The sequence below is a fragment of the Geotrypetes seraphini genome, chromosome 6, assembly GCF_902459505.1.
Source record: "Geotrypetes seraphini chromosome 6, aGeoSer1.1, whole genome shotgun sequence".
In the NCBI taxonomy this organism is placed as follows: domain Eukaryota; kingdom Metazoa; phylum Chordata; class Amphibia; order Gymnophiona; family Dermophiidae; genus Geotrypetes; species Geotrypetes seraphini.
The window spans coordinates 234,154,484-234,181,241 of record NC_047089.1 but is presented as its reverse complement, the minus strand read 5'-3'; the positions used below and the strand labels follow the sequence as shown (position 1 = coordinate 234,181,241).

The 26,758-nt window shown below is 45.2% G+C and overlaps 1 protein-coding gene across 1 annotated transcript in view; it reads left to right on the top strand.

Moving 5' to 3' along the window:
• Window positions 1–26,758, top strand: part of VPS26C (VPS26 endosomal protein sorting factor C) — a 96,845-nt gene that overhangs the window by 35,661 nt on the left and 34,426 nt on the right. Inside the window, exons 3-4 of the mRNA XM_033947685.1 lie at window positions 3,382–3,531; window positions 9,254–9,334. Coding sequence (XP_033803576.1) covers window positions 3,382–3,531; window positions 9,254–9,334 — 231 coding nt within the window. The remainder of the gene's footprint in view (window positions 1–3,381; window positions 3,532–9,253; window positions 9,335–26,758) is intronic.

Here is a 26,758-nt window from a genome sequence, read left to right as displayed (position 1 = left end):
ATCCTCTCAGGTAGATCTTACATTCATATTATAAACAAACTACTTCATAGTTCCTTGCTCTACTGTTGGATTCAGTACTACTGGTGAATATTATCTCTTGTCTCTTTTGGTTTATCTATGTCAAGCAGCTATACTCTTTGGCAGCCAAGTTTTTCTCCCCTATAAAGTCTTAACTTCTACAAAAGAGGGAAGGAGTAGCCTAGTGGTTAAAGCTGCTGACTCAGCACCCTGAGGTTATATTGAATCAATTTTTATTTTCAAGAAGAAATCCAACCAACATATTACCATCAACCGTGAAGCAATAGCAGAAGAAAACCAATTACAGATCAAACAGATCCAGAAACAAAAGATGAACCACAATGCAGTAGGCTTGGACTCTGAAAGCCCACTGTCGATGAGTGAAACCCTATCCCCAGTGCTCCCCCCCCCCCAAGAAGACAGACCGATAATGTCCCACACCGCCAGTTATTGAGCAAGATGAAATCGATGGGTTTGGGAGAAACATTAACTGCATGGGTCAATGATTGGCTAAACGGTAGACTTCAGAGAGTGATGGTAAACGGCACCCTTTCAAAAATGTCGGAAGTGACCAGTGGAGTCCCGCAGGGCTCGGTCTTGGGCCCGATCCTTTTCAACATATTCATAGGAGACTTAACTCAGGGGCTTCACATTATTCGCCGATGACGCCAAACTATGCAACATAGTAAGTAAAGGCATCGTGCCCGACAGTATGACGCAGGACCTACTTTGATTGGAACATTGGTCCTCGACTTGGCAGCTAAGCTTCAATGCTAAAAAATGTAAGGTCATGCACCTTGGCAGCAAAAATCCGTGCAGAACTTACACACTAAATGGTGAGACCTTAGCAAGAACTAGGGCAGAATGTGACTTGGGGTGATCATTAGCGAAGACATGAAAACAGCCAATCAAGTGGAGAAGGCTTCATTGAAGGCAAGACAAATGATGGGTTGTATCCGTAGAAGTTTCATCAGCCGGAAGCCCGAAGTCATAATGCCGTTGTACAGATCCATGGTGTGACCTCATCTGGAATATTGCGCACAATTCTGGAGACCACATTACCAAAAAGACGTACTGAGAGTTGAGTCGGTTCAACAAATGGCCACCAGGATGGTCTCGGGGCTCAAAGATTCCCGTATGAGGAACGGCTGAAAAGATTACAGCTATACTCACTCGAGGAACGTAGAGAGAGAGGAGACATGATTGAAACTTTTAAATATATCACGGGCCGTATCGAGCTAGAAGAGGATATCTTCTTTCTTAAAGGTCCCTCGGCATCCGCTGAAAATCAGGGGTGGGAAATTTCATGGCGACACCAGGAAGTATTTCTTCACTGAAAGGGGTGGTTGATCATTGGAATGAACTTCCACTTCAGGTGATTGAGGCCAGCAGCGTGCCAGACTTTAAAAGGAAATGGGATATACATGTGGGAACTCTAGGGGGGTAATGTCATGGAGGGGTGGGTCATTAGAGTGGGCAGACTTGATGGGCCATGGCCCCTTTCTGCCGTCATCTTCTATGTTTCTATGATAAAGAAAGACAAACCAACAGAGGTACAAAAAAGAAGAGAAAAAAAGGAAGGAAGGAAAAAAAAGGTGGGGGAATTTGTGTCCTCTCATACACCATGGACACCCCTATGCTGACAATACTCAGAACCCCGGCCCTTGAGAGGTTTACAAGGAATTCAAAATGTCACTCCGAGCCCTCGGTCACAAGGATTGGAGATAGGGGTCCCAAACCTGAAGAAACTGCCGTTTTTGGCGAAGGCTGTGACGTACGTCCCTCCACTCCAGCAGCAGCAGAGAATGCAAATGATTTCTTCATGCCCAAAAGGAGAGCAAAGTGTCTCTAATCCAAACGGAAAGAATCACCTTCCCCAGGACGCCCACTCTCCACATAAACTGACGCTGACTACTACGTGGAGAGAGGAAGAGTACAGCCCAAGACACCCTCCAAAAACGTTTAATTTTTACATAGGACTAAAAGGCGTGGATGAATGAGTGGGGTTTTAGGAGGCATTTAGGACACAGAGGTGAAACCGCATAACCCGAGAGATGTAACTGGCTCCTTGTATAAAATAGCCACGATGAAGCACCCGAAATTGACATTCGCGTAAGTCCCTATAACGGAGACTCCAGGGATTCTCTTAATCAAAGAGAGGAGATGCAAAGCATCGCGCGCTATGAGGTTATGAGTTTGATCGCAGCCTACTTCCTGTGACTCTGAGCAAGTCACTTAACCCTCCATTGCCTCAGGTACCACAGTTATATAGTGAGGCTGCCAGGACAGATAGAAAAAATATTTAAGAATACCTGAGAGCCAGTATTGGTTCAATTACATTACCCACAGTGTAATGAACCAGCTCTCCGAGGTTTAACTGTGTCCTATTTTGCCGTTACAAAAGATTCCTGAACAAAACACTTGCTTTCCAAGCAGGTCAACTGAACGATTGGCTGAGTAATATTATCACGCACTCTTCATCCTACCTAAATTTGAGAAAATTAGTAAAAACAAACTTGTTTAACCGATTTGTAACCTAAGACCTCTTCAGCCTTATCTCTCCAACACAAACCGAATTGTTCCTCAATTTCTCTTATACCTCCTGCATCCTGCCCACCTGTATGTTGATGACTTTACATTGTACCTATATCCACTGATTGTCCAGCTCTTCTTTATTGTAAACCGCCTCAAACTAATACGGCTTTGGCAGTATATAAGAATAAAATTATTATTATTATTAATAAATTTGCATATTTGCTTTTTTTTTTATTTCATTGCTCTTGGATCCAATTTGTGGACTAAATAATTAATCTTCAATTTTTGTTAATGCATCAACCATATTTATGATTGATTTTTATTATGTTTCTATTCTTTATGCAAGTATATGGACTTGTTATTATCATTATAATTTGAATTAAAAAAAGAATACCTGCTGCTACTACTACTATTAATCATTTCTATAGTGCTGAAAGGCATATGCAGAGCTGTACATTTAACATTCAGTAGATAGTTCCTGCTCAGAAGAGCTTACAATCTAATTTGGACAGACAGGACATCTTAGGGTTGGGGATATTTTAGTAGAAGGAATGAAACAATGGGTATAGGTGTCTGACAGTGAGTGGAAGTTACTGTTCAATGTGTTGAAAACCGATTTGAGTGAATCTCTTAATGAAAAAGCGGTTAATGGATCCCAATAAATAAATAAACAAAACCCTGAAGTCACAAACCTGAGTGTCTTCCAGAAAGCCAAGCAAATAAGGTTCATGAATATATTGTGTATCTTGATTTTTTTTTTTTTATTCCAGAATAATTAGATTTTATAAAGCAGTGTGAAATATCCTAACCTGTCTTGTTTGTTTTCAGCCAATCCAAATTATCAGTAACACAGTGGAAATGGTAAAACCAGGAAAACTTCCCACTGGCAAAATTGAAATTCCTTTTGAGTTCCCACTACATTCGAAGGGCAACAAAGTACTGTATGAAACATATCATGGAGTTTTTGTCAATATTCAGGTAAGACCATTCCTGTGATCCAGACTAATTTTTTGCTCTTCTACTTAAGAATAAGTTCAAATTCAGCTTTTATATTTTCACTAGTCTTTAAGCCCGTTACATTAACGGGTGCTAGAATATGTCTGTCTGTCTTTCTTTCTGTCTCTCTCCCTACCCCTGTCTTTTTCTTTCTGTCTCTCTCCCTCCTGCTGTCTTTCTTTCTGTCTGTCTCTCTCCCTGGCCCCCTTTGTCTTTTTGTCTCTCTCCCTCCCTTCCTCTCTTTCTGTCTCCCTCCCCACTTCCCTATGCAGAAGCCGAAGCAGCATTCCCTCCCCCTCCATTTCCCTGTGCAGCAGCAGGATTTCTCCACCCCCCTTCTCTTCCCGCGGTCTGGCCAGCTCCCTTGTCGGAGTTATTTTTAAGTTTAAAGGTGCCCCGGCGGCTCCTCTAATGATCCCCGCCTGCATTGGAAGTCTTCTCCGACGCAGGTGCGGCTCGTGAGAGGAGCCGTGGCGGCACCTGTAAACTGAAAAATAACTCCTGCAAGGGAGCTGGCCAACTGGCAGTTCAATGAGAGCCACAGCTTCAAAATGGAGCTCTCTGTCGGGCAGTGGATTTGCTCACCTTTGTAAAGCCTTGGGATTTTTGAAGCTTCGGTCTGGCCTGCTCCCTGCGTGCCTTGCCGTAGTGTACTTTTAATTTGGAAGATGCGGCGGCAGCTCCTCTCACCATCCCTGCCTGCGTCGGATTTCCAACACAGGTGGGGATCGTGAGAGGAGCTGCCGCCGCATCTTTCAACTTAAAAATACACTACGGCAAGGCGAGCAGGGAGCAGGCCAGACCGAACAACAGCACGGAAACAGAACCCTAAGCGCGCGCTTAAGGTTTTATTATAGTAGATAGATGCTCACCCAAGAACAGCAAACCTGCCACTCCAGGATGCCATTTTTGAGGAGTGGAATAAAAGGACCAGGGAAGGACTGTAGTTCAGCAGGTTTCAAATTCATGACAAACTTTCCCACCAAAAAGCTATGATATCTTCAGTCTCTGCATCCCAAGGGGAGAGACCTGTTATTGAATGAGCTGTCCTAGGTGGTGACGCTCGTGTAGGGTGTGATAGCTTGGGTAGTTTGGAGATGGAGGCTGGGAGTAGGGAATGGGACTCACCTGGTTTGTATGTTTGGTTATGAGGGGTGTTTGGAGATATTTTGATACTGAGGTATTGTTTTATATTTGCAAATTTCGCACCTCACTTTGCTTTTGTGGGAAAGTAGGTACTTTTGGTGGTCGAGGGGAGTTTTGTTGGTCTTGCTCTCTCCGAGATTCTGAATCTGAGAATCTCAGAGAGATCGAGACCAGAAGGCTTTGAGCATGTGCAAATGCTCAAGGCCCAGTCCAGCCCAACACAGGCAAGAGGGAGGATCTCCGACGCACCGCCCAGCCCAGCCCAGAAGAGGGAGGATCTTCGGGCACCAGCATGTCCTTTGCGTTGGTGCTGGTGCCGGTGCCCAATTGGGGTAAGGGATGTCGTTTCGGTGCTCGGGGGGATGTAGGATTGTGGGGGAGGGGGGATGCTGGATCGCCGGAGGGGGGGTATGGAGCAGCGTTGGTGGCCTCAAGTTGGGGGGGGGGGGTGAAACGAATCAAAGCGAGTTTCCCTTACTTCCTATGGGGAAACTCGCTTTGATATACGAGCAATTTGGTTTACAAGCATACTTCTGGAATGAATTATGCTCAAAGCCCAGTCCAGCCCAGTATATTATATGTGTGTGTGTATATGTGTGTATATATATATATATATATGTATGTGTGTATATATGTATATGTGTATATATATATGTATATATATATATATATATGTGTGTATATATATATATATGTATATATATATATATATAGTGTCTGTGGTTATTCTCTGCTCTGTATAAGGGTAGGCTACAAATAATGAATTATAACTATAATTATATAGTCCAGTGATGAGTGTTCCTTCATTTGAACAAGGCTCACCTTCTGTACATTAATGCCACAGAAATATGTAAAAGTCTCAATCGTATCCCTTCTCTCCGGCCTTTCAGAGTATACAAATTGAGACCTTCTTCATGTCTGTCCCCCTTACACTTTATGACAAAGACTACTGACCAGTTTTGTAGCAACCCTCTGGACCAACTCCATTCTAGAAGTCATATAGCAGGTTACTATTTATTTATTTCTATTTCTATCCCGTCCTCCCAGTAGCTCAGAACGGGTTACAAGCCAACATTCACAATGGAAAACATTTTGGACAGTACAAGACTATACAGCAACTTAAGTACAGGAGAGTGCAGAAATGCTGTATCTGCCCATAAAGAGTATAACTTAGAAACATGATGGCAGATAAAGGCCAAATGGCCCATCTAGTCTGCCCATGTGCAGTAACCATTATCTATTCTCTCTAAGAGATCCCATATGCCTAACCCAAGCCTTCTTGAATTCAGACACAGTCTCTGTCTCCACCACTTCTTCTAGGAGACTGTTCCACACATCTACCGCCCTTTCTGTAAAAAAGCCTCTTGGCACTTTAGCCTCCCCTATATGTTTTTAGTGCTTGATTTACTTTATAAAGTTGAGCTTGAGTAAAATATGCCCTATACAGTAGACGTCCACGAATTCATGAATCGCGGACTCAGTCATTCGCGGTATTTTCTGACTACGTCTTCCGGTCAGAAAATACAGGAAATGACAGTCTGCGAATCGGCCTTCTGCATAGCCAATTCCTCCTCCTCTCCTCCCCCCCTCTCCCCCATCAGCCAATAATAATAACAGTTTATATACCGCAAGACCGTGAAGTTCTATGCGGTTTACAATGATTAGAAATGTTACAGATTGAATGGAATAAACAAAGTACAGACTTAGTGATTGATAGTTCTAGCGATCGTTTGTTGAGAACTAAGATTGTATAGGTTGGTTTTCTAAGTATTTCAGGAACAGATGTGTTTTTAGGCGTTTCCTGAATTCCCCATAGGTAGTAGGCACGAGCAATTGTTCAAGGTCTTTACCCATAATGCTTCTTGATGTGCGAAAAGATGTTGGTGATGTTGGTGACTTTTAAATTTACAACCTCTGCAAATCAGCCTTCTGCACAGCCGATTCCTCCCCCTTCCCCCATCAGCCTTCTGCACAGCTGATTCCTCCTCTTCGCCCCCCCCTCGTCAGCCTTCTGCACAGCCAAACTGCCTGCCAGCCTAAATATTGTTTTTTTAGCCCCTGCAGCCCTCTCCCGCCTCTGATCCACCCCTAAACCGCATTTGTGGTTTTTCGAAATTAGTGGGTGCTCCTGGAACAGAACCCCTGCGAATTTCAGGGGAGTACTGTATAATGTTTTAAAGTACACTTCTCCCTCCGTATTCGCGGTTTCAGCATTCGCAGTTTCAATTGTTCACGGTTTTTAGCTTGCTGGCTCCTCCCTCCAAATTACATCAGCTTGCATAGAGAAATCGCTGATTCCAAGCTTTATACAGAGAAAATCACTGATTCCCAGCACTTTCTTCACTGTGTTTTGCCTCTCCTTCAGGAACAGGCCAGGACTCCCACCATGTTATTCACGGTTTCACCATATTCACGATGGTTTTTAATAGAAAACAGTGAATAACATGAAAAAGTTATTTGCGGGTTTTCTGTATTTGCGGTTCTGTTAATCCCCTATCACAGCGAATACGGAAGGAGAAGTGTAACATTCTCTCAAATTGGCATTTACAGTTAGCTCAAGAATGCTTTTGATATTATTTAACATTTCCCAATTACCAAAGCTTTTCCCTAAATCTTGTCCCCAACAATGCCTAACTTGGGAGAGAGCCTGGAGTAACCTTGACACAGAAGTTCCATAAACCAAAATGGTAGAAAACATCTCCATATTGTTTTATAGGTTTTACTTATTTATCTGTGTAACTTTATTGTATGTCACTTTGTGACGATCAATTAAAATCTTAAATCTCTTTGTGTATTTTAGTGTCCTATCAACTCGAGATCTGGAGACACATAGAATGATGGGATGTGGGGGTTTTATTTATTTACTAGTCATTAAGCCCGTTACATTAACGGGTGCTAGAATACTGTTCACCCTCTATGTTGCTCCTACCATTCACTGCCCTCTCTTCTCTTTCCATTCAGTGTCCTTCCCCTCTCTCTCTGTCCCATATGGTCTCTCTCCATCTCCTCTTTCCTTTTCCCTTGGTCTGGCATACCTTCCTCCTTCCCTCCATGCCCTGCCATCTGTTCTTCCCTCCAAGCCATTCTCTCCCCCTCTGCTCACTTTCCTCCTTCAACTACTTCATCGGGCAACAGCAGCATTCACAATTCATTGCTGGCTTCAGGTATTCCTCTCTGGCGGGTCCTGTGTTAATGAAAACAGGAAGTAGGCAGGACCCGCCAGAGAGGAAGGCCTGAAGCCGCAACAGCAGCGAATTGTAAATGCTGCTGCTGCCTGAAGCACCCGAGGCAGACGCTTCTCTCCCCTCCCAGCCCAACCCCCGCTGACTCTGCGACCCTCCCGGCGAGATGACTTTAATAACAAACCTCCCTCCAGCGTTGGCAGCCGCAGAACGCTAAACAGGCTGGTTCGCGGCTTTCTTCTGCCGTTGAGTCTCTCTGTCGTGTCATTGATGACATCATTAGTGACGCGGCAGAGGGACTCCACTGCAGGAGAGTGTCGCGAAGCAGCCTGTTTAACGTGCTGTGGCTACCAATGCTGGAGGGAGGTTTGTACCGGTATGTGCAGAAGCGATATGTCTCTCCCCCTGCAGTACCTGTGCAGCACTTTGCTGCGGCGCATCCTCCCATCTTGAGTCGGCCACAGCGCTCGAGTCTATTTCTCCTGCTTTGTCTAGCCGCCGCATACACACTCTGGCCACGGACCTACAGATCATAGATCAGGGATTACAGATCACGCAGGTCTGAGTGCGCATGCGTGGCTAGCGTTTTATTATATAGGATTTTGTTATTTATTTTGAATCTCTGCATTTGTATAGACATATACACACACACGTAACCAAGAAAGCAGGTTTTTTGTGTGTTTATTTCCCTAGGCTTATTGTTTCTCTGTTTTATAAGCTAATTGATTTTGTGTGGGCATTGTAGCTTCAGTTTTATAGCTTACTGTGTTAAACTACTTTGCATGTAGAAGAGAGATTCATCTCATAAAACTAACCCATCTGGTGCCATATGAAGAAAGGATTGATTCACTTCATAATCATTTTTAATGCTAATTAATCCTAGAGAGAGAATTAGCAGCTCTGCCTCAAATGTTTCAGAATTTACTATAGCAGTCATTCTCAAACCTTTCCTGGGGGACCATCTGGACTGTTGGTTTTCAGGATATCCATAATGAATATGTCAGAAAAGGACTTGAATGTTCCACTTCACTTTGTCTGCAGATCTCATGCATTCATTGTGGATATTCCAAAAACCTGAGTGGCCAGGTGATGCCTTGGTGGAAACTTGGTTAACCACTGTGCTCCAGAATATTTGCATCTCCTGCAACATTGCTGTCAGGTGATGAGCAGGGGCATTCATCTTTCATGCTTTTACCCATCCAGCGTACATCAGGCCTTGCACTCTACAGTCCCACTTTTTTTCAATCGAGTTTCAAATTGCTCCCCCATACTCCCCACCCTAAGCTTCACCACTGTCCAGGATGGCTCAGAATCCTCCTTAGTCAAATGAAGAATTCAGAGGTGGCTTCTTTATTTTTCCTTTTTCTTTTCCACAGTACACTCTTCGGTGTGACATGCGGCGTCCTCTCTTGGCAAAGGACCTTACCAAGACGTGTGAATTCATTGTACATACATTGGTAAGCAAATCTATTATCTTTAAATATAAAATTTCCTGGGAAATTTACAAAGAACAAAATTTACTGGAAAAGAACAAAGATGAGGATTTAGGTTTTATACTCATGATACATTTGGTGCCTCACCAACTCTTGTGTGTGATGACATGTACAGAGAAATGGTTCCACAAGCAGTGACGTGTCCAAATTAAAGCTTGTTTACAGATGTCACACCAGTGTGTATGATGTCCAAACTGATCAACAGTTGCTGAGCTGACGTTGTCCCACTGTGTTACATTTCCAGCCAGGGTGTCCATTAGTATGCAACAAGGTTTGTTGCTTTTGAATTTAAAATATTGGGGTGGAGGAGTAGCCTGATGGTTAGAGCAGTGGGATGGGAACCAGAGGGCTCACGTTCAAATCCCACGGCAGCTCATTGTGGTCTTGGGAAATTCATTGCCTTGGGATGGCCAGGAGTATTGCTGGCAATTTCACCTCACCTAGAGCCTGCCATTGAAACTATCACACTTGTGGCAGCCCCATGATGAGCCTTTCATGGTTTGTTGCATGTGGACAGCAAGGACAAGAGAGAGTAAAAAAAAATAAAAAAATTAGCTTTAAAGCTGTAGTATATACTACATAAGTGACCTATACCATGTTGAGAAGGAGGAGGTGAAATATGGAAAAGAATGTTCACAATCATATCTTATTTTAATTCCTATATATTTCTGTAAGAAACTAACAAAAACAGAGACAAATGAAGGCAGATAAAGACCATATGACCTATATACTTGTACCAAGCTTTCTTGAATTCGGTTAGCGTGTTCATCTCAACCACCTCTATTGAGAGGTTGTTCCGTGAATTCCCCATCCTTTCTGTGAAGTATTTCTTCATGTTACTCCTGGCCCCTTTTACCTTCATCCTTTGCTCCCTCATTCCAGAGTTTCCTTTAAATTGAAAGCCACTCACCTCCTGCAGGAAGATTGCAAATTTTAATCATGATTAATCATATTGTGTTTTAGTAAGTAATCATGATTTAATATGTAAGTTATTTTTAAAGAAAATACACTTTTCTCGCCGTATTTGCAGTTTCAGCGTTCTGTTTCGACTATTCAGTTTTTAGAAAACCCTGAAACATACTGCCCACTACCAGAAAATATGTCACTGAAGGCCTTACCCGGAGAAGGGGGGGAGAAGGTGTTGAAAATAAAGCTCGCTTTTACCAGTGTCATGAAGTTTTGTTGAACTAGTAATGAAGAATGCAAATTCCTTGCCTGAATGCCTTATGTCTGCAGATAAGAATCCGAACTCTCCCCCCTCTCCCGCTAGATCCTACGGATGGTACAGTCCACAGTCGATGTGATTCTAAACATGTGTTGACTGAACGTCCCAAGGAAATGGGGCGGATCCATGGTTTAAAACGAGGCTCAGAACACAATGAGGGAAGGGAAGATTCCGCCGTTGAAGGTTGTGCCTAGTTGAAATGTTGGACTTCAGGTCAAGCTTGGATTTCACTTCTGCTGCAAAAGCAGACGGTTTTCCAAGATTCTGCAGAACTGCAGCAGCTACTGGCAGTGGAGCAGCAGAAGGCTATCTGTCCTGGCGGGCTAACAGTCTATATAATGTACAGCACAGGTAGGGAATTTAGAAAGTATTCGCGAGTCTATTAATCCCCTATCACCGTGAATACAGAGGGAGAAGTGTACAACAAACACAAAAAGAATTCCTGAAATTTCTGTAATTGTAATTTCCGCTCTTTCTTTCCTCTACTACTTAGTCCCCCATGTCCTTTGTACTTGCCCTCTCAGCTCTATCCTGTTCTCTCCTTTCTCTTGCCTCCAGGCCAGTGTGTCTCCTCTTTTCTTTTCCCCACTCCCCCTTGTATCCAGTATCTCTCTCCCTACCTTTGTGCATCCAGTTTTCCCCTTCTCATTCTCAATTCCCTCAATTAATCTCTCTCTTCCCTCCCAGCCCCCTCCCCAAGTTCAGCATCTCTTTCCCTCCTTGCTCCCCAATTCAGTACTTCTAACCCTCCATCCCCCGATGCACCACTTCTTGCCCCCTAAGGCAGCACTTTTCTTTCTCCATGCACCCTCCATACACCATCTCTCTCCTTCCTTGCTCACCCTCCCCTTGATGAAGTGCTGTGGTCTGCCTGATTTATGGTCTGAAAAAGTTTGACCATGTGAGTCCCTATTATCGAGAGCTTCATTGGCTTCCCGTGGAGGCTTGTGTCAAATTTAAGTTTGGCTGTCTCTGTTACAAAGTTATTTTTGACATGGCACCTATCTACCAGATTTTTTGGACCATAAGATGCATTTTTTCCACCCCCAAGAAGTGATTCCATAAAGAATATAATATAGAAATAGACTTAATATTATAGAAAAGCAAGGTTCATAAAGATTAAGCATTACAATTAAGCATTACCATTAAGGAATAAGTTTTACAAATACATAGACTGATTCTGTGCTCTTGTGGATGAGAGAGAATAGGTGCTGTGAGGACAGAGAGGTAGAGAGAGAAAGGGGGGGGGGGGGTGATATTCCAAGCTTCAGGTTCCAGAGATTGAGAGAAGGCAGGTTGATGTTGAGAGGGGGCTTTTTATAACAAATAGAATCTATTGAACTTCAATAGAATCTATTGAAGTTAAGTATCCCCATCCTTTGTAAACTGTTTGAAACATTGGTTAGTTTCATTGATAAGGAAGGTGAGTGAGGTGTGCTAGACTGGAGTCAAATGTACTTTACAGTATGCCTCTGACAGTAGTTTCTGATTAATCTTAGCTATTTGTGCACCTGGACCCATTGTTCCTCCTAAGCTGTCCATCCTAAGCATCAGACATTATCACATCTTCTTAACACCTCTTAGCTGTCTTTAGTACCTTTTTACTGCCAGGTCCTCTAAGCGCTGATTGAATTAAGGTTGTTGCAATGACATTCCCTAAGGTCAGACATGAATGATATGATCTCCCATAGGCCTTTGCTGACATTGGTTAGGCTAACTGAAAATGCTTATTGCTAGCAATGCTAGGCTGACATCCTGTTTGGGGATCTATCCAACCTTGGGGGTGTTAAACCTGGCAGGTCTCATGCTGGGTCCCTCCCCCCTTCCTCCACCTCCCCATATTTTTGTAGAGGGACCTCAGCCGGCGGCCTTGCCCCCTGGTTGGTCAGCCCTCCAGCTTGAGAGCCGTGGAGTCTGTTCTGTAAGTAAAAAAAAAATCCTGAGGTGTGCCGTTCTAAAGGGCTTATTTCCCTTTATAACTGCTTTTTTTCTCATCTATCCGGCACTTTCTTTGCAGCTAGGGCACTTTCAGCACAATGAGCACTTTTAAAGGGAAAAAGTGCTCATTGTGCTCCAGACGTGAGGTACTCGTGGCCATCCTGTGCAAGCGTTGTGCAGTCCGGAGCAGTGGGGAAGCCTCGTCGGCAGCGGATGCTGAAGGTACCTCACGATTCGGATCGCGGGGAAGCCCGGGCTTCCCCCGACACCCACGCGGAGTGTTCCCCAGTCACCAAAGATCAGGGAGAAAAGGATTCTCTTGCTGCCGGAACGACTGGGAATTCCCTTTTCACGTCGGTCGGTTCCTCGGCCTCAGTGTCAGTAAAGTCTCAGGCTTTTCAGACCCAGCAGGCTGCAGGAGCTCAAATTTTGGCGGTTTCGGGTCCAATTTCAGCAGGAACTTCTTCCTTCATCTCAGTGACCTCATTTGACCTTGCCCCTGTTCTGAAAATACAGGGGCAAGGTATGGCAGGGTCCCCTTGTTGTGGCAGGGAGTCCCTTGGGGCCGCCGGGGGTTCCCCCCCTGACTTTTTAATAACACTTTGTGAAGCTTATGTGCTGGCGGCTGGAGGTTCCATGTCCACTCCGGGGGGGGGGAGGGGTTCCCCTGACGTCTTCCCTGACGCGGCCCCACACAGCGGCCATTTTATCCTCTATTGGTCTCTCATCCCAACATCCTAGGGTCTCTTGGGATGATGATTTTTTTCCCAGAGAAGCAGGATGTGATTGAGGAGGACCTGGACCCTTAGGGAGAATTCCAGAATCCTCTTGGGAGGTTGAATTCCGCCAGCGAGGGGTTCGAGCACCCCCCAACTGGCGAAGAAGCATCTGTGGTGCGCATTTTGCAGTGGGAAGAGCTTCATGAGTTAATTCTGCAGGTCTCCTTTGTTTTGCACTTTGAGGACCCCGTGTTTGAGCCCCTGCGTACGGTGGACCCCTTGCTTAAGGGGATTCACTCTGCTTCCTGCTCTTTTCCTATGCATCAGGATATTCGGAATGTTATGCTCGCTCAGTAGCAGGTGCCAGAAGCCCCTTTTCGTTTTGCGCGCTCCATAGCCCACCTGTATCCCATTCCTGAGGGGGATAGGGACACTTTGAAGTCACCCGTTGTGGACATGGTGGTTTCGGCCATTTCTAAGAGGCATACCGTGCCTGTTGAGGGCGGTGCGGCCTTGAAGGTCCTGGAGGAACATAAGTTGGAGTCCCTCCTTAAACAGAGTTTTGATGTGATGGCTCTGTTGGTCCAGGCAGCGATGTGTGGCGGGCTAGTGGCTGGGCATATTTTCGTTGTTCCCAGTATGTTCTTGACAGTAAAGAGGTGGATTGGAACTTGCTAAAGCAAGAAGTGGCCAAAATGGAATTGGGTGCTTCTTATCTCTCGGATGTCATGTATGACCTCTTGTGAGCTTTTGCCAAGTCTTTGGCTCCCTCCCAGGTTGCATAGAAGCAGCAGGCCCTTCAAAGATTATGGGATCTCCATGTGGTGGTTCTGGTTCCCCCACGGGAGTGGAGCACAGGTTGGTACTCAATTTACTTTGTGGTGGCAAAGAAAGAAGGGACCTTTCGGCCCATCCTGGATTTGAAGGGGGTCAACAGGGCTCTTCACGTGCCTTCCTTCCGCATGGAAACTCTGTGGTCTGTGATTCTGGCAATTCAGCCAGGGGAGTTTCTGACCTCTAGATCTAACCGAGGCCTACTTGCACATTCCTATTCGGGCCTCCCATCATCGCTTCCTGCACTTTGCGATCTTGGGGCAATATTATCAGTTCTGTGCTCTTCCCTTTGGTCTGGCCACGACTCAGCAGATGTTCACCAAGGTGATGGTGATTGTTGCGGCAGTGTTGCGAAAAGAGGGCATTCTTGTTCATCCTTATCTGTACGACTGGTTGATTCAAGCCAAGTCGTTCCAGGAGAGCACTCGGGTCATGGCTCGAATGGTGGAGTTTCTGGAGTCACTGGGCTGGGTAGTCAACCTTGCCAAGAGTCGGTTGCCTCCATCTCAGTGCCTGGAATATCTAGGGGTCCTGTTCGACACTTCCATGGGGAAGGTCTTCCTTCCGGATGCCCGGGTAAGCAAATTACAATCTCAGATTTGCCTGCTTTTAGCATCCCAGTGTCCTCGGGTGCAGGATTTCCTCCAAGTCTTGATGTTGATGGCGGCCTCCCTTGATGTGCTGAGGGATTGCGGGCCCACATGCATCCTCTTCAGTATGCTTTTCTTCGACAGTGGTCACCTCAGAGGCATAGTCTAGATCACCCTGTTCTACTCCCGGGCTTAGCTTGGGGCAGTCTTTGTTGGTGGCTCCAGACCCCCCATCTTGTACAAGGGGCGAGTCTGGACCAGCCACAGTGGATGGTGCTGCTCACGGATGCCAGTCTTCTTGGTTGGGGAGCTCCGTGTTTAGGTCACTCAGCTCAGGGCATCTGGTCCACAGAGGAGGCTTCTTGGTCAATCAGTGTCTTGGAGACCAGGGCCATCCGTCTGGCGCTGTTAGCCTTCCAGTCCTTTCTGATGGGCAAGTCAGTCAGGGTTCTTTCGGACAATGCCACGATGATGGCCTATGTCAATCATCAGGGGGCACCAGGAGCACTTTGGTGGTGCAGGAGGCGACTCTGCTCATGGTCTGGGCGGAGTCGCACCTTCAGGAAATATCAGCATCTCACATTGCCAGAGTGGAGAATGTTCAGGCGAACTTCCTAAGTCATTGCATGCTAAATCCTGGAGAGTGGTGTCTAAGCCCGGTGGCTTTTCAGTTGATAGTGCAGTCTTGAGGTCAGCACCTCATGGACCTGATGGCCACAAGTGTCAACGCCAAAACACCCCGCTTCTTCAGTCGTCGCAGAGACAGTCAGGCTGAGTGCTTGGATGCTGTGGTTCAACCATGGCCAATGGAGCGGCTGTTGTATGTGTTCCCTCCATGGCCATTAGTGGGCAGAGTTCTTCTCCGCATAATTCGCCATCCAGGCCTCATGGTTCTGGTGGCTCTGGACTGGCCTCTATGTCCGTGGTACACGGATCTGGTGATGTATCTTGTGGAAAATCCTCTTCCTCTGCCTCTCTTGGACGACCTTCTAACTCAGGGTCCCATTCCAATGTTCAATCCGGGTCCCTTCTGTCTTACAGCTTGGCTCTTGAAAGGGGTCGCCTAGGGAAGAAGGGGTATTCAGATAAAGTGCTCTCTACTCTCTTGGGGTCCCGGAGGCTTTCCACATCTCAAGCTTATGTGAGGGTTTGGCATCTATTTGAGGAGTGGTGTTCTGCACATGGAGTGGTCTCTTTTCACGCTTCCCTGCCTAACATCTTAGAGTTATTGCAGGATGGCCTGGATAGGGGACTGGCTTGGTCTTCTCTCTGGGTTTAGCTTGCGGCCTTGTCAGCCTTTCGGGGGTTAGAACATAAGAATTGCCACTGCTGGGTCAGACCAGTGGTCCATCATGCCCAGCACTCTGCTCACGCGACAGCCCTCGGGTCAAAGACCAGCAGCTTAACTGAGACTAGCCCTACCAGCGCACATTCTTGTTCAGCAGGAACTTGTCTAACTTTGTCTTGAATCCCTGGAGGGTGTTTTCTTCCGGAGTCTATCATAGGGAAAAATACCCTCCAGGGATTCAAGACAAAGTTAGTGAAAGGTCAGCGTTTGACTACCATTCCTGATGTGCTTTGCTTTTTGCAGGCGGCCAAGTTGCTTAGGCCTCCCTTGCGGCCCTCTGTTCCATCTTGGGATCTCAATCTGGCGACTGCTCTTTGAAGGACCTTACTCTTAAAGCGGTCTTCTTGGTGGCCATTACTTCAGCTAGACGTGTCTCTGAGCTGCAGGCTTTCTCTTGTAGGGCTCCTTTGTTGGGATTTTCTAGGGAGCGGGTTGTCTTGACACCTGTTCTTCTTTCCTCCCGGTGTTAGGTAGTTGGGTGAGCTCTTCTGAGCAAAGTCAGTTGCGCAAGTTGCGTGTCCGTCGGGTCCTTTGCTCTTATGTGCAGAGGACCCAGGCGATCAGGAAATCAGATCATTTTTTTGTCCTTCTAACTGGTCTTCATAAGGGGGATGGCGTTTCTAAGGCTACTATTGCACGCTGGATCAAGGAGACTATTGCTTCCACTTATCTTCTGAAGAAGCCTGTTCCAGAATTTCTCAAAGCTCATTCCACTAGGGGTCAGGCAGCTTCTTGGGATGAGTCTTCTCTGGTGCTTCCAGTGGATATTTGCAAGGCTGCAGTTTGGTCTTCTCTGCATTCCTTTGTATGACACTACCGTGTGGATGTTCAAGCGCGTCGGGACGCGGTATTCAGTGAACGTGTTCTGGTATTTTGATCGACAAGTCGATGAAGACGTCCTCGCAATGCGTGGTGGTGGCGAACAGAATGCTAGGAATAAAGTTAAAGAAGGGGTCACGAACAGATCGGAGAAGGTTATCATGCCGCTGTACTGGGCCATGGTGCGCCCTCACCTGGAGTACTGCGTCCAACACTAGTCACTGTACACGAAGGACATGGTACTACTCGAAAGGGACCAGAGAAGAGCAAATAAAATGGTTAAGGGGCTGGAGGAGTTGCCGCACAGTGAGAGATTGGAGAAACTGGGCCTCTTCTCCCTTGAAAAGAGGAGAGTGAGAGGGGACATGATCGAAATGTTCAAAATACTGAAGGGAATAGACTTAACAGATAAAGACAGATTGTTCACCCTCTCCAAGGTAGGGAGAATGAGAGAGTACTCCCTAAAGTTGAAAGGGGATAGATTCCGTACAAACATAAGGAAGTTCTTCTTCACCCAGAGAGTGGTAGAAAACTGGAACGCTCTTCCGGAGTCTGTTATAGGGGGAAACACTCTCCAGGGATTCAAGACAAAGTTGAACAAGTTTCTGCTAAACTGGGACGTACATAGATGAGGCTGGACTCATTTAGAGCACTGGTCTGTGACCAAAGGGCCGCCGCGGGAGCGGACTGCTGGGCACGCTGGACCACTGGTCTGACCCAGCAGCAGCAATTCTTATGTTATTATGTGTTGGCCCTTCGGGGGGTCCCACCCTTGATGGGTACTGCTTTGGTACGTCCCATCCGTAAGGAACTACACCGGTCTATCAAGCGATACAGAAGGGGAAATTAGGTTCTTACCTGCTAATTTTCTTTCTGTTAGCTTATAGACCGGTATAGTTCCCCACCCTATCTGTCTTTGTGCGGTGATTGTGGGTTTTTGCTCACGTGCAGATTTTGAATTTTTCTGCGGGTTCTAGTATTTTTCTAGGGCCAGGGAGAATTAAGAACAGCGGCTATGGCTTAGCTGGCGAGCTGTGGGGATGTTTTTTGTACCAGGTTTCTGTTTACACATGTTCCAGCAGTGGTTTATAAGTATTTGTTGCTTTTCTCCACTCCTGTTCGGAGTGTGTTATACTGTTTTCAGTTAAGAATTTTCCTAGGTTCTGCTTGGCTATTCGGCAGACTGGATTAGTAGACGGGATGCTATGCTGATATACAAGTTTGATCTCACTGCTGGTAGCAGTGAGGTATAATACCCATCCGTAAGGAACTATACCGGTCTACAAGCTAACAGAAAGAAAATTAGCAGGTAAGAATCTAATTTCTCCTTTTATTTTGTGCTTTTTATATTTTGAATTTGGATGAAATTTTATATAAGAATTTTTTTATTAGATGAATCAAAATAACAGCACAGAATGAACAATGTAAGTTAACAAAAAAGTTGTGTTATTGCAGAAAAATTCCCCCTCCCCTTCTGAACCCATTAATAACCACCCACCCCCACACTATACCAGTGCCAAATACCAACAACCATGTCTTTGGTCTTATAACTTCTCAGTATGTTGACCCCCCCCCCCCCACACACACATATTAATAACCAGGATTTCATCCTTCCCATCCTCTCCCTCCCAAGACTGTTTAGATGAGATTTTAAAGCAGCACTTTAAGCCAACAGACCTGGAGGAAGAGTCCATACACTGTTAAAACACTCGCCATCTCAAGTCCCTGGGGTTAAGTAGCTTGAAATCGCACCTCTTTTTGGGACTTTTCCAGGATATTTATGACTGGACTGGTCACTATTGGAAACAGCATATCGGGCTAGGTGGACCCTTGGTCTGACCAGTAGTGCAACTCTTTGATGTTCTAGCATACCATATTGTACACTCGAATATAAACCGAAGTAACCTTTTTTTCCCGCAAAAAAAGGAGGAAAAAAGATTTACTCAAATATAAACCCAAGGTTAGAAATTTGGGTTGTCATGTTAAACTTTTTTTTATTGCTGCTCCTTAGCTAAATTAAAGTTCAATGGGATGCTTTTCAGATAATTTGACTACTAGGCAGGTTTGGTTTTTGACTTGGCACTTTCCTCTTTGTACTACAAGCTTGATTGAAATCGTGAGTCGTCATTTGCAGTTACCTGAGGATTTTTTCCCTATATGATTTTTTTTTCCACTAACCTTCTCCCAGTGCAACTAGCCCATTCATTACAGTGATAGACCTCAGCCAGGGACTGCACCAGGCTGCCCTTGGAACCCTATAATCATAGACCCTAAATCCCATTGGCCACCGCTGGTGTCCTTCCCTCTCTCCCTCGATGACCATGGTGCTAGTAACCTACTCTCATGAAAGAGAATCTCGGCTGAATTACAAATTCCAACAAAATTATGTACAACAAAAAAAAAATTTAAACACATCTTTTTAGAAATAGAACTAATTCTACCTCACTTCAAAAATTTACAAGATCCAATTCATTATATTTCCATCCCAACCAGCATGAAACCTCATTAGGGAGAAACATGGTCTTCTTCACACCTATTCTTCAGAGTACATTTCATGTTTCAAATTTATGGTATGATAATTTAGAAGAATGTAGCTTCCACACCCCCTCCCCCAAAATGACCGGTGTGGCTGTCATACACCTAGATCGAACCCCTACCCCCCTGGCACTACTCTCCTACAACAGGACCCACCTCTGGACCAGCATCGCACTTAACTGCCTAAATGTGCAGCCAGTGATCCTCCATGTTGGGTCAGTGAGGGGCCTTGAGCACCTGCTTAAGACCTGCCGGCTCCTGCCCTCAGAGAATCTCAGAGAGGGCAGGAGCTGGCAGGCTTTTAAGCATGCACAGATACTCAAGACCCTACTCTGGCCAAGCGCAGAGGATTGCTAGCAGTGTTTTTAGGAGGGTAAGTACAATGCTGCTACAGAAAGCGGGTCCTGGTGTAGGAAAGTAGCACAGGTGGGTGGAAGGTCATAGAAACATAGAAGATGACGGCAGAAAAGGGCCACGGCCCATCTAGTATGCCCACACTAATGGCCCACCCCCTAACTACCTCCATGAAGAGATCCCACATGCCAATCCCATCTTTTCTTAAAATCTGGCACGCTGCTGGCCTCAATTACCTGTTGTGGAAGATTATTCCAGCGATCAACCACCCTTTCGGTGAAGAAATATTTTCTGGTGTCGCCATGAAATTTCCCACCCCTGATTTTCAACAGATGCCCTCTTGTTGCCGTGGGTCCTTTAAGGAAAAAGAGATCCTCTTCCACCTCGATACGGCCCGTGACATATTTGAACGTCTCGATCATGTCTCCCCTCTCTCTGCGTTCCTCGAGTGAGTACAGCTGCAACTTACCCAATCGTTCCTCGTACGGGAGATCCTTGAGTCCTGAGACCATCCTGGTGGCCATTCGCTGAACCGACTCAACTCTCCGCACATCTTTTTGATAATGCGGCCTCCAGAATTGTACACAGCATTCCAGATGGGGGTCTCACCATGGGTCAGTGCCGGTTATCCTGGGAAGAGAGGAGTGGACAGGAATAATGTACCGATAGTCAAACAGTCATTGGAGGAGAAGGGTGAAAAGGATTATAGATAGCAGTGTACTAGTCAACAGTGGGGATTCGAATATAAACCAAGACCCCCCCCATTTTGGGGCCTTTTTTTGCCTAAAAATCTAGGTTTATATTAGAGTATATGGTACGTAAAACTTACATCTGCACAGGAGAGGTGTCCACAACATTTTTAGAAAAGTACTTAAGAAAAATTGAACCTTCATAAAAAAAAAAATTAGACTAGCAAGTTTGGCAAATAAAAATCATAAAGAAGGGTACCATATTTTGGTTCATAGTTTTAACATACAACAAATTTAGTGATGAGGGGGAGAACAGCTCTCTTGCTGATGGAAAATTTGAGATGTGACTAGATACTGCTATGGTCATGGTGCATATAATCCCAAGAGGTTTAGACTACCTGAAAAGGGGAAAAAAAAGTGTTGCATTAGAGGCTTAAATGGTGAAACGGAATTTAATTGTGTTTCTGCTAATGGTCAGTTATGTTCCCAGGATGAGAATTTCTTTTCAGACTCATCAGAAAAGCAATCGGAGCAAATCTTTGGATCAGCTGTTAGGAGACGCTCACTGATTCTGAATACCCAGTTACACCATTAATCTCTACAAGTGCATCACATTTGAAGTTCTTAAGAGCTGATGAGATGTACCTTATTCAGTGGCATATTTTACAATTAAAGCACTTTGGCATGAAGAACTCTTTCCTCTGAGTTTTGAAATTGCCTACCCCACACTTTAAAGTATTTGACGAAAAACATAGTTATTCCTACCCTGTTTCAAGTAAATCTGTTGTATTTTTTTTCCATTCAGCCTCTGAAAGCCTAGATCCAGCTGGGCTGTAGTTTAGACCAGATGACAAGCCTATAGGTATGTTGCTGATAGAAAAATCGGAACCATGTCTGCTGGTGAACAGGAGAGCAAAAGCAGAACTAGTTCATCTCATACCTTTTAACGTATCCCTACATATTGGGAAGTTATTACATGCCATTCCTTGTGGGATCATTTATGATAATTATCAAACAAATACATAAAGGCATACCTTCAAAAGGAGTAAACATCTTAACCAAGAAACAAAAGTACCACAAAACGACAGGCAAACAATAAATTTTGTTAAATGTATTTATGCAAGGAAACAGTGTGTTCTTGAATGCAGTGGCATACCAAGGGGGGGGGGCCCACCCCACCCCACCCCACCCCACCCCGGGTGCAAGCCATGAGGGGGGTGTTCCCAGCCTGGAAGTCATGGTCCGGGAACTTCCCTTCTCACGGCCCGGTGCCAAGGCTCTGGATAGTCCCCGTGGCCCAGCATGTTCCCAGCCTTCTCTCCCTTTACCTTCCATGAAGCTGATTCAGCTACGTCGCCCGCGGCTCCCCTTCCTGCTTTCCGCGTCTGCCAATGACGCAACTTTCTGTTTCCGCCCGGGTAGATTGCAGAGGCAAAAGATAAGTGCCTTCCTCCCTTTAGCACCTTAAGCACTATAAGCACTTTATATTTATTGTAGGCTATGGAATTAAGTTTACAAAATTAATTTAGAGCACATGTCACTTTACCAAGACCAATGATGAACTTTATTACCCCAGTAAGGACATAAAAGCTGATTTTAAGTAGTGTCTTGGGTATTTGAGGTCTGGTTATTCAATCAAACTTGATGTTAATTTGTTCTCTTGCTTATGCAATTGGTAATTGTTTGAACAAATTTTTTGTTGTTTTCTTCAATCCCAGTGGATTGCCCAAACATAGTAGCATAATGTGAGTGCATACGTCTGGGCTGCTGGAACATGTTCTCTCACTTGAGATGTAATTTCTGAGGTTTCAAACTTTGATCCTCGCTGGGCTTCCAGAGCTCAGGGTGAGCATGTGTTAAAGAAACTCATGTAGACTCTAGAGGCAGAGAGGGTAGTCACTGGCCTGGAATCGGTGAGTATTGGGGAAAGTACTGCATTGCAGAAGGGAGTGGGGAAAGCAATCTCAAAAAACATGAATATGCCTGGAGCCAATGAGAGCAGAGCAGGGAAATGATCCATGCCTGTGGTCAATAGGGAATCACAAATTGAAGGTGAGTTAAACCTACCAAGGAAAGGAAGCCTCACCTGTAGAGGAGAGCGAGAAGTAGGAAGCAGCGAATGAATGGATGAGCTAAACCTGTATTGGAACAGTAACTAGTTTGAGAAAAGTGCTGGGGGTGTGTAGGGACATAGAAATCTGGGTCAAGGGGAAATAAGAAGCAGAACAGGCTAAACCAGATTTAGGTAGTGAAGCATGAAGAGTACTATTAAACTCTGCTCCCAAATATAAAGCATCAAATTAAGCCTGTGTAAAAGGAGAAAAAAATTAAAAAGTGCAGAAGGGACAGAAAGAGGACAGGGAGGCATAAGCACCACATGAATTACCGGGCTTCCGAGGGCCAGAAAAAGCACATAGAGGACTGGGTTCTGGATAAGCTTGGAATAAAAAAATCAAAACAAAAAGTTCCTTTGTAGGAGTCTGGCAGCCTTAAGGTCACAGAGAGAATATCCCAGAAGAATGGGCGAAAAAGTGGCAAATGAGCTTCAACGTGGGGAAATGCAAGGTCATGCATATAGGGAGAAGGAACCCGATGTTCACTTACAAAATGGGGGGATCAATGCTAGGGGTCTGTAAGCTGGAAAGAGACCTGGGAGTGATGGTAGACACGACATTGAAGGCGTTGGCACAGTGCGCCACAGCCTCGAGGAAAGCAAACCAAATGTTAGGTATCATTAAGAAGGGTATCTCGACCAGAACGAAGGAAGTCATCCTGCCACTGTACCGGGCTATGGTGCGCCCGCATCTGGAATACTGTGTACAGTACTGGTCACCGTACCTCAAAAAGGACATGGCAATGCTTGAGGGAGTCCAGAGAAGAGCAACTAAACTGATTAAGGGTATGGAAAACCTTACATACACTGACAGACTGAAGAAGCTGGGGCTGTTCTCCCTGGAAAAGCGGAGACTCAGAGGAGATATGATAGAGACCTTCAAGATCCTGAGGGGCATCGAAAAGGTTGACAAGGACAGATTTTTCAATTTGAAAGAAACCACAAGAACAAGGGGTCACTCAATGAAATTGAAGGGGGACAGGTTTAGAACAAACGCAAGGAAATTCTTTTTCACACAGAGGGTGGTGGACACATGGAACACCCTTCCGGAGGCCGTGATAGGAAATAGCACAGTACAGGGTTTCAAGGAAGACCTGGATAGGTTCCTGGAGGACAAAGGGATTGAGGGGTACAGATAAGAGCAGTGGAAGGTTTAGAGATAAGTGTAGAGGTAGGTATAAAATTAGTCAGGGACCGCTGCTCAGGCAATATGCCTGATGGGCCGCCGCGTGAGCGGACCGCTGGGCGGGATGGACCTCTGGTCTGCCCCGGCGGAGGCGACTACTTATGTTCTTATGTTCTTATGTTAAGACTGAAATGTTCGCCTCCTGATTTCTGAATGTTGCCATTTTTTTTATTTTTTTATTCTTTATTCATTTTTATAACTTACATCAAGTGCATCAAAGAGTAACATCATTTTGACTTAAAAACATCACTTGAAATTCTACAATTCTTCATATTAATTAGAACTATCCCTTTCCCTCCCATCCCTTCAATATCTCATAACACGTATACCATATAATAAAGTCCCCCCTCCTCCCACCCCATTCTTTCATTTGTACAAATCAGGGAAAATGATACCTATTCATTGCAATAATTTGTTAATGGCCTCAACACATCTTGAAATTAATTAAAATTCCCTTTCTGAATAGCTAACGTTCTTTCCATTTTATAAATATGACACACTGAGTTCCACCAAAAACTGTAGTTCAATCTATTCCAATTCTTCCAATTACATGTTATTTGTTGTATGGCAATTGCTGTTACAATAAGTAAGAGTTTATTATTTTTGGAAGATATTTGGCACTTAACCCTCATAGACACGCCAAATAATACTGTATCATACGACAATGCCACATGATTTTCTAACAAACTATTAATTTGGCCTCAAATTGATTTCCAAAATGTTGCCATTTCTAAAGTCAGATTGTGTCCTTTTATTGTTTTTCTTACGGACTGGCTGATTTTGTCCTTTGTAGACTGTAGTGGGGCATTTCTGGCAGATGGTGTATATTTAGGGTTACCAGATTTTCCTTTGGGAAAATCTGGACCCATTGCCACGCCCCCAGGACCACCCAGTTAATCCGGTTCATAGACAAAACCGCCAAAGACAAAGGCGCGCGCCGATAACTGAGTGCAAGACGGAAGCGCGCGCTGAAGAGAAAGTGTTTTTAGGGGCTCTGACGGGGGGTTTTGTTGGGGAACACCCCCACTTTACTTAATACAGATCGCAGCGGTGTTGTGGGGGGTTTGGGGAGTTGTAACTGCCCTCATTATACTGGAAACTTAACTATTTCCCTGTTTTTTAGGGAAAAAGTAAAGTTTTCAGTAAAATTTGGGGGGTTACAACCCCCCAAACCCCCCACAACGCGGCGCAATCTGTATAAAGTAAAGTGGGGGGCTCCCCCCCACACCCCCCGTTAGAGCCCTTTAAAACAGGCATTTTCTTCGGCGCGCACCTCCGCATTGCGCTCAGTTGTCTGCGTGCGCCTTTGTCCCGGCGCGCTTTTGACCTGACACCGTTCATCCTCTGTTACGCCCTGCCCCCCAACGGCATCCACACATGTGCGGACGCAATGCAGTGACCTTACACCTGCGTGCGCATATGCGCGGATGCCCCTTCCCGATGCAGTTTTGTTGGGAAGCTTTTCCAAACCTAGACAGTGCCGGATTTTGAAAAGATAGGGCGTCCCCTGGAAGGGCTTGCTTTTTGAAATTCTTGAAATAACTCAATTGGAATTCCACGGTCCTTAGAAGCCACTATGTTTAAAACAGTGTGAAAGGTAACTGCACGAGCGTGCTCGTGCACACACACTGCATGAACCTATCGCACACCAGTATCTCTGTTTTGTGTGAAAATGTATTTTGACCAAAATGGGCAGCTGCTTCCTACTTTGTGTCCTGGTCCCAAATCAAATCTAAGTGTAACTATTTCTCGCTTGAAAGGTGTCTTATATTTTGAAATTCAGCTCTGACCCTTTTCATCCATGTTCCCTGACCCTTTTCTGTGTTTATTTCTTTCTCAGAAGAGCTGCGAGACGTTTTGATCCCAGGGTTTCCTAGGAAACGACAATAAAGCATGTTTCAACTGTATCCAGTATTTTTCTAATTTTAGATCACGGCTTTTGGTGGGCGGTAGCCAATTAACATAGTAGCTACGCTTGGAGTACATAATATTTTCAGGCTATAGTTACTGGAGAGCTTGAATTGGAGACACAGGTCAGGGCTCCTTAATTCTGTATTGTTTTCTTCCTTTACTTAGAAAGCCCTTTCTCTGCAGTGCTTCAACCTTTTGACACGTATGGACCGGCGGAAATAAAATAATTATTTTGTGGACCGGCACTGGTCCGCAGACCGGCAGTTGAAGAACACCGGGCTAAGTCGTGCCCATTTCCAACCAATCTCCGCCCCAGACCCCGCCCCCATAATAGCACTAATTGTAACACCATTTTTTCCATTCATTTTTCATACATACATACACAATATAATTGTATTAACAACACATAATGGTTAACCACAAAATTAAAATACATAAAGCACACTGTATGCTTTTCAACATTCATTCCTACCAGAAAACAGATAACCCCATGCAAAAACTAAAAGTACTAACATTTACAAACAAACCCTAAGATGCAAGACTCTGCAAGCAGTACAACCCCAGAGGAAAAGAAACAAAATGCATTTCTTCCTGAACAGACAAATCAATCACTAAATCAAAAAATAAAAGCATTCCCCCTACCGCTGTTGTCTTTCTCCCTTCATGCTGTGCCTTGCCTTCTGGCCTGCTCCCTGGTGTTATCTTCTGGACGGTCCACGGTGCGATCAACGCAGCGTCTTCGGGCCGGCTCCCTGAGTGCTGCATTGCACAAAGCTGTGGGCAGCGGCTCCTTGCGCGCCTCATCTGGAAGCCTTCCCTCTGACGTTGCAACGTCAGAGAGAAGGCTTCCGATTCAGGTGCAGGATGAGCATAGGAGCCTTTTCTCAAGGCTTTGTACATTGCAGATGCCGTGTTGATCCACCGTGGGCCGGCAGCTGAAGAACGCTGTCTTGGGCCCGATGGACATGCCGGCCCTGTGGACCGGCAGAAAATTTCTGCGGACCAGCACCGGTCCACGGACCGGCGGTTGAAGAATACTGTTGTAGACTATCGTAGTGCCCCCTATTTCTGGGCTGCCAACGCTGAAAGCTAAAATGAGTGGTATTTTGAAAGGAAATGGGGAACCA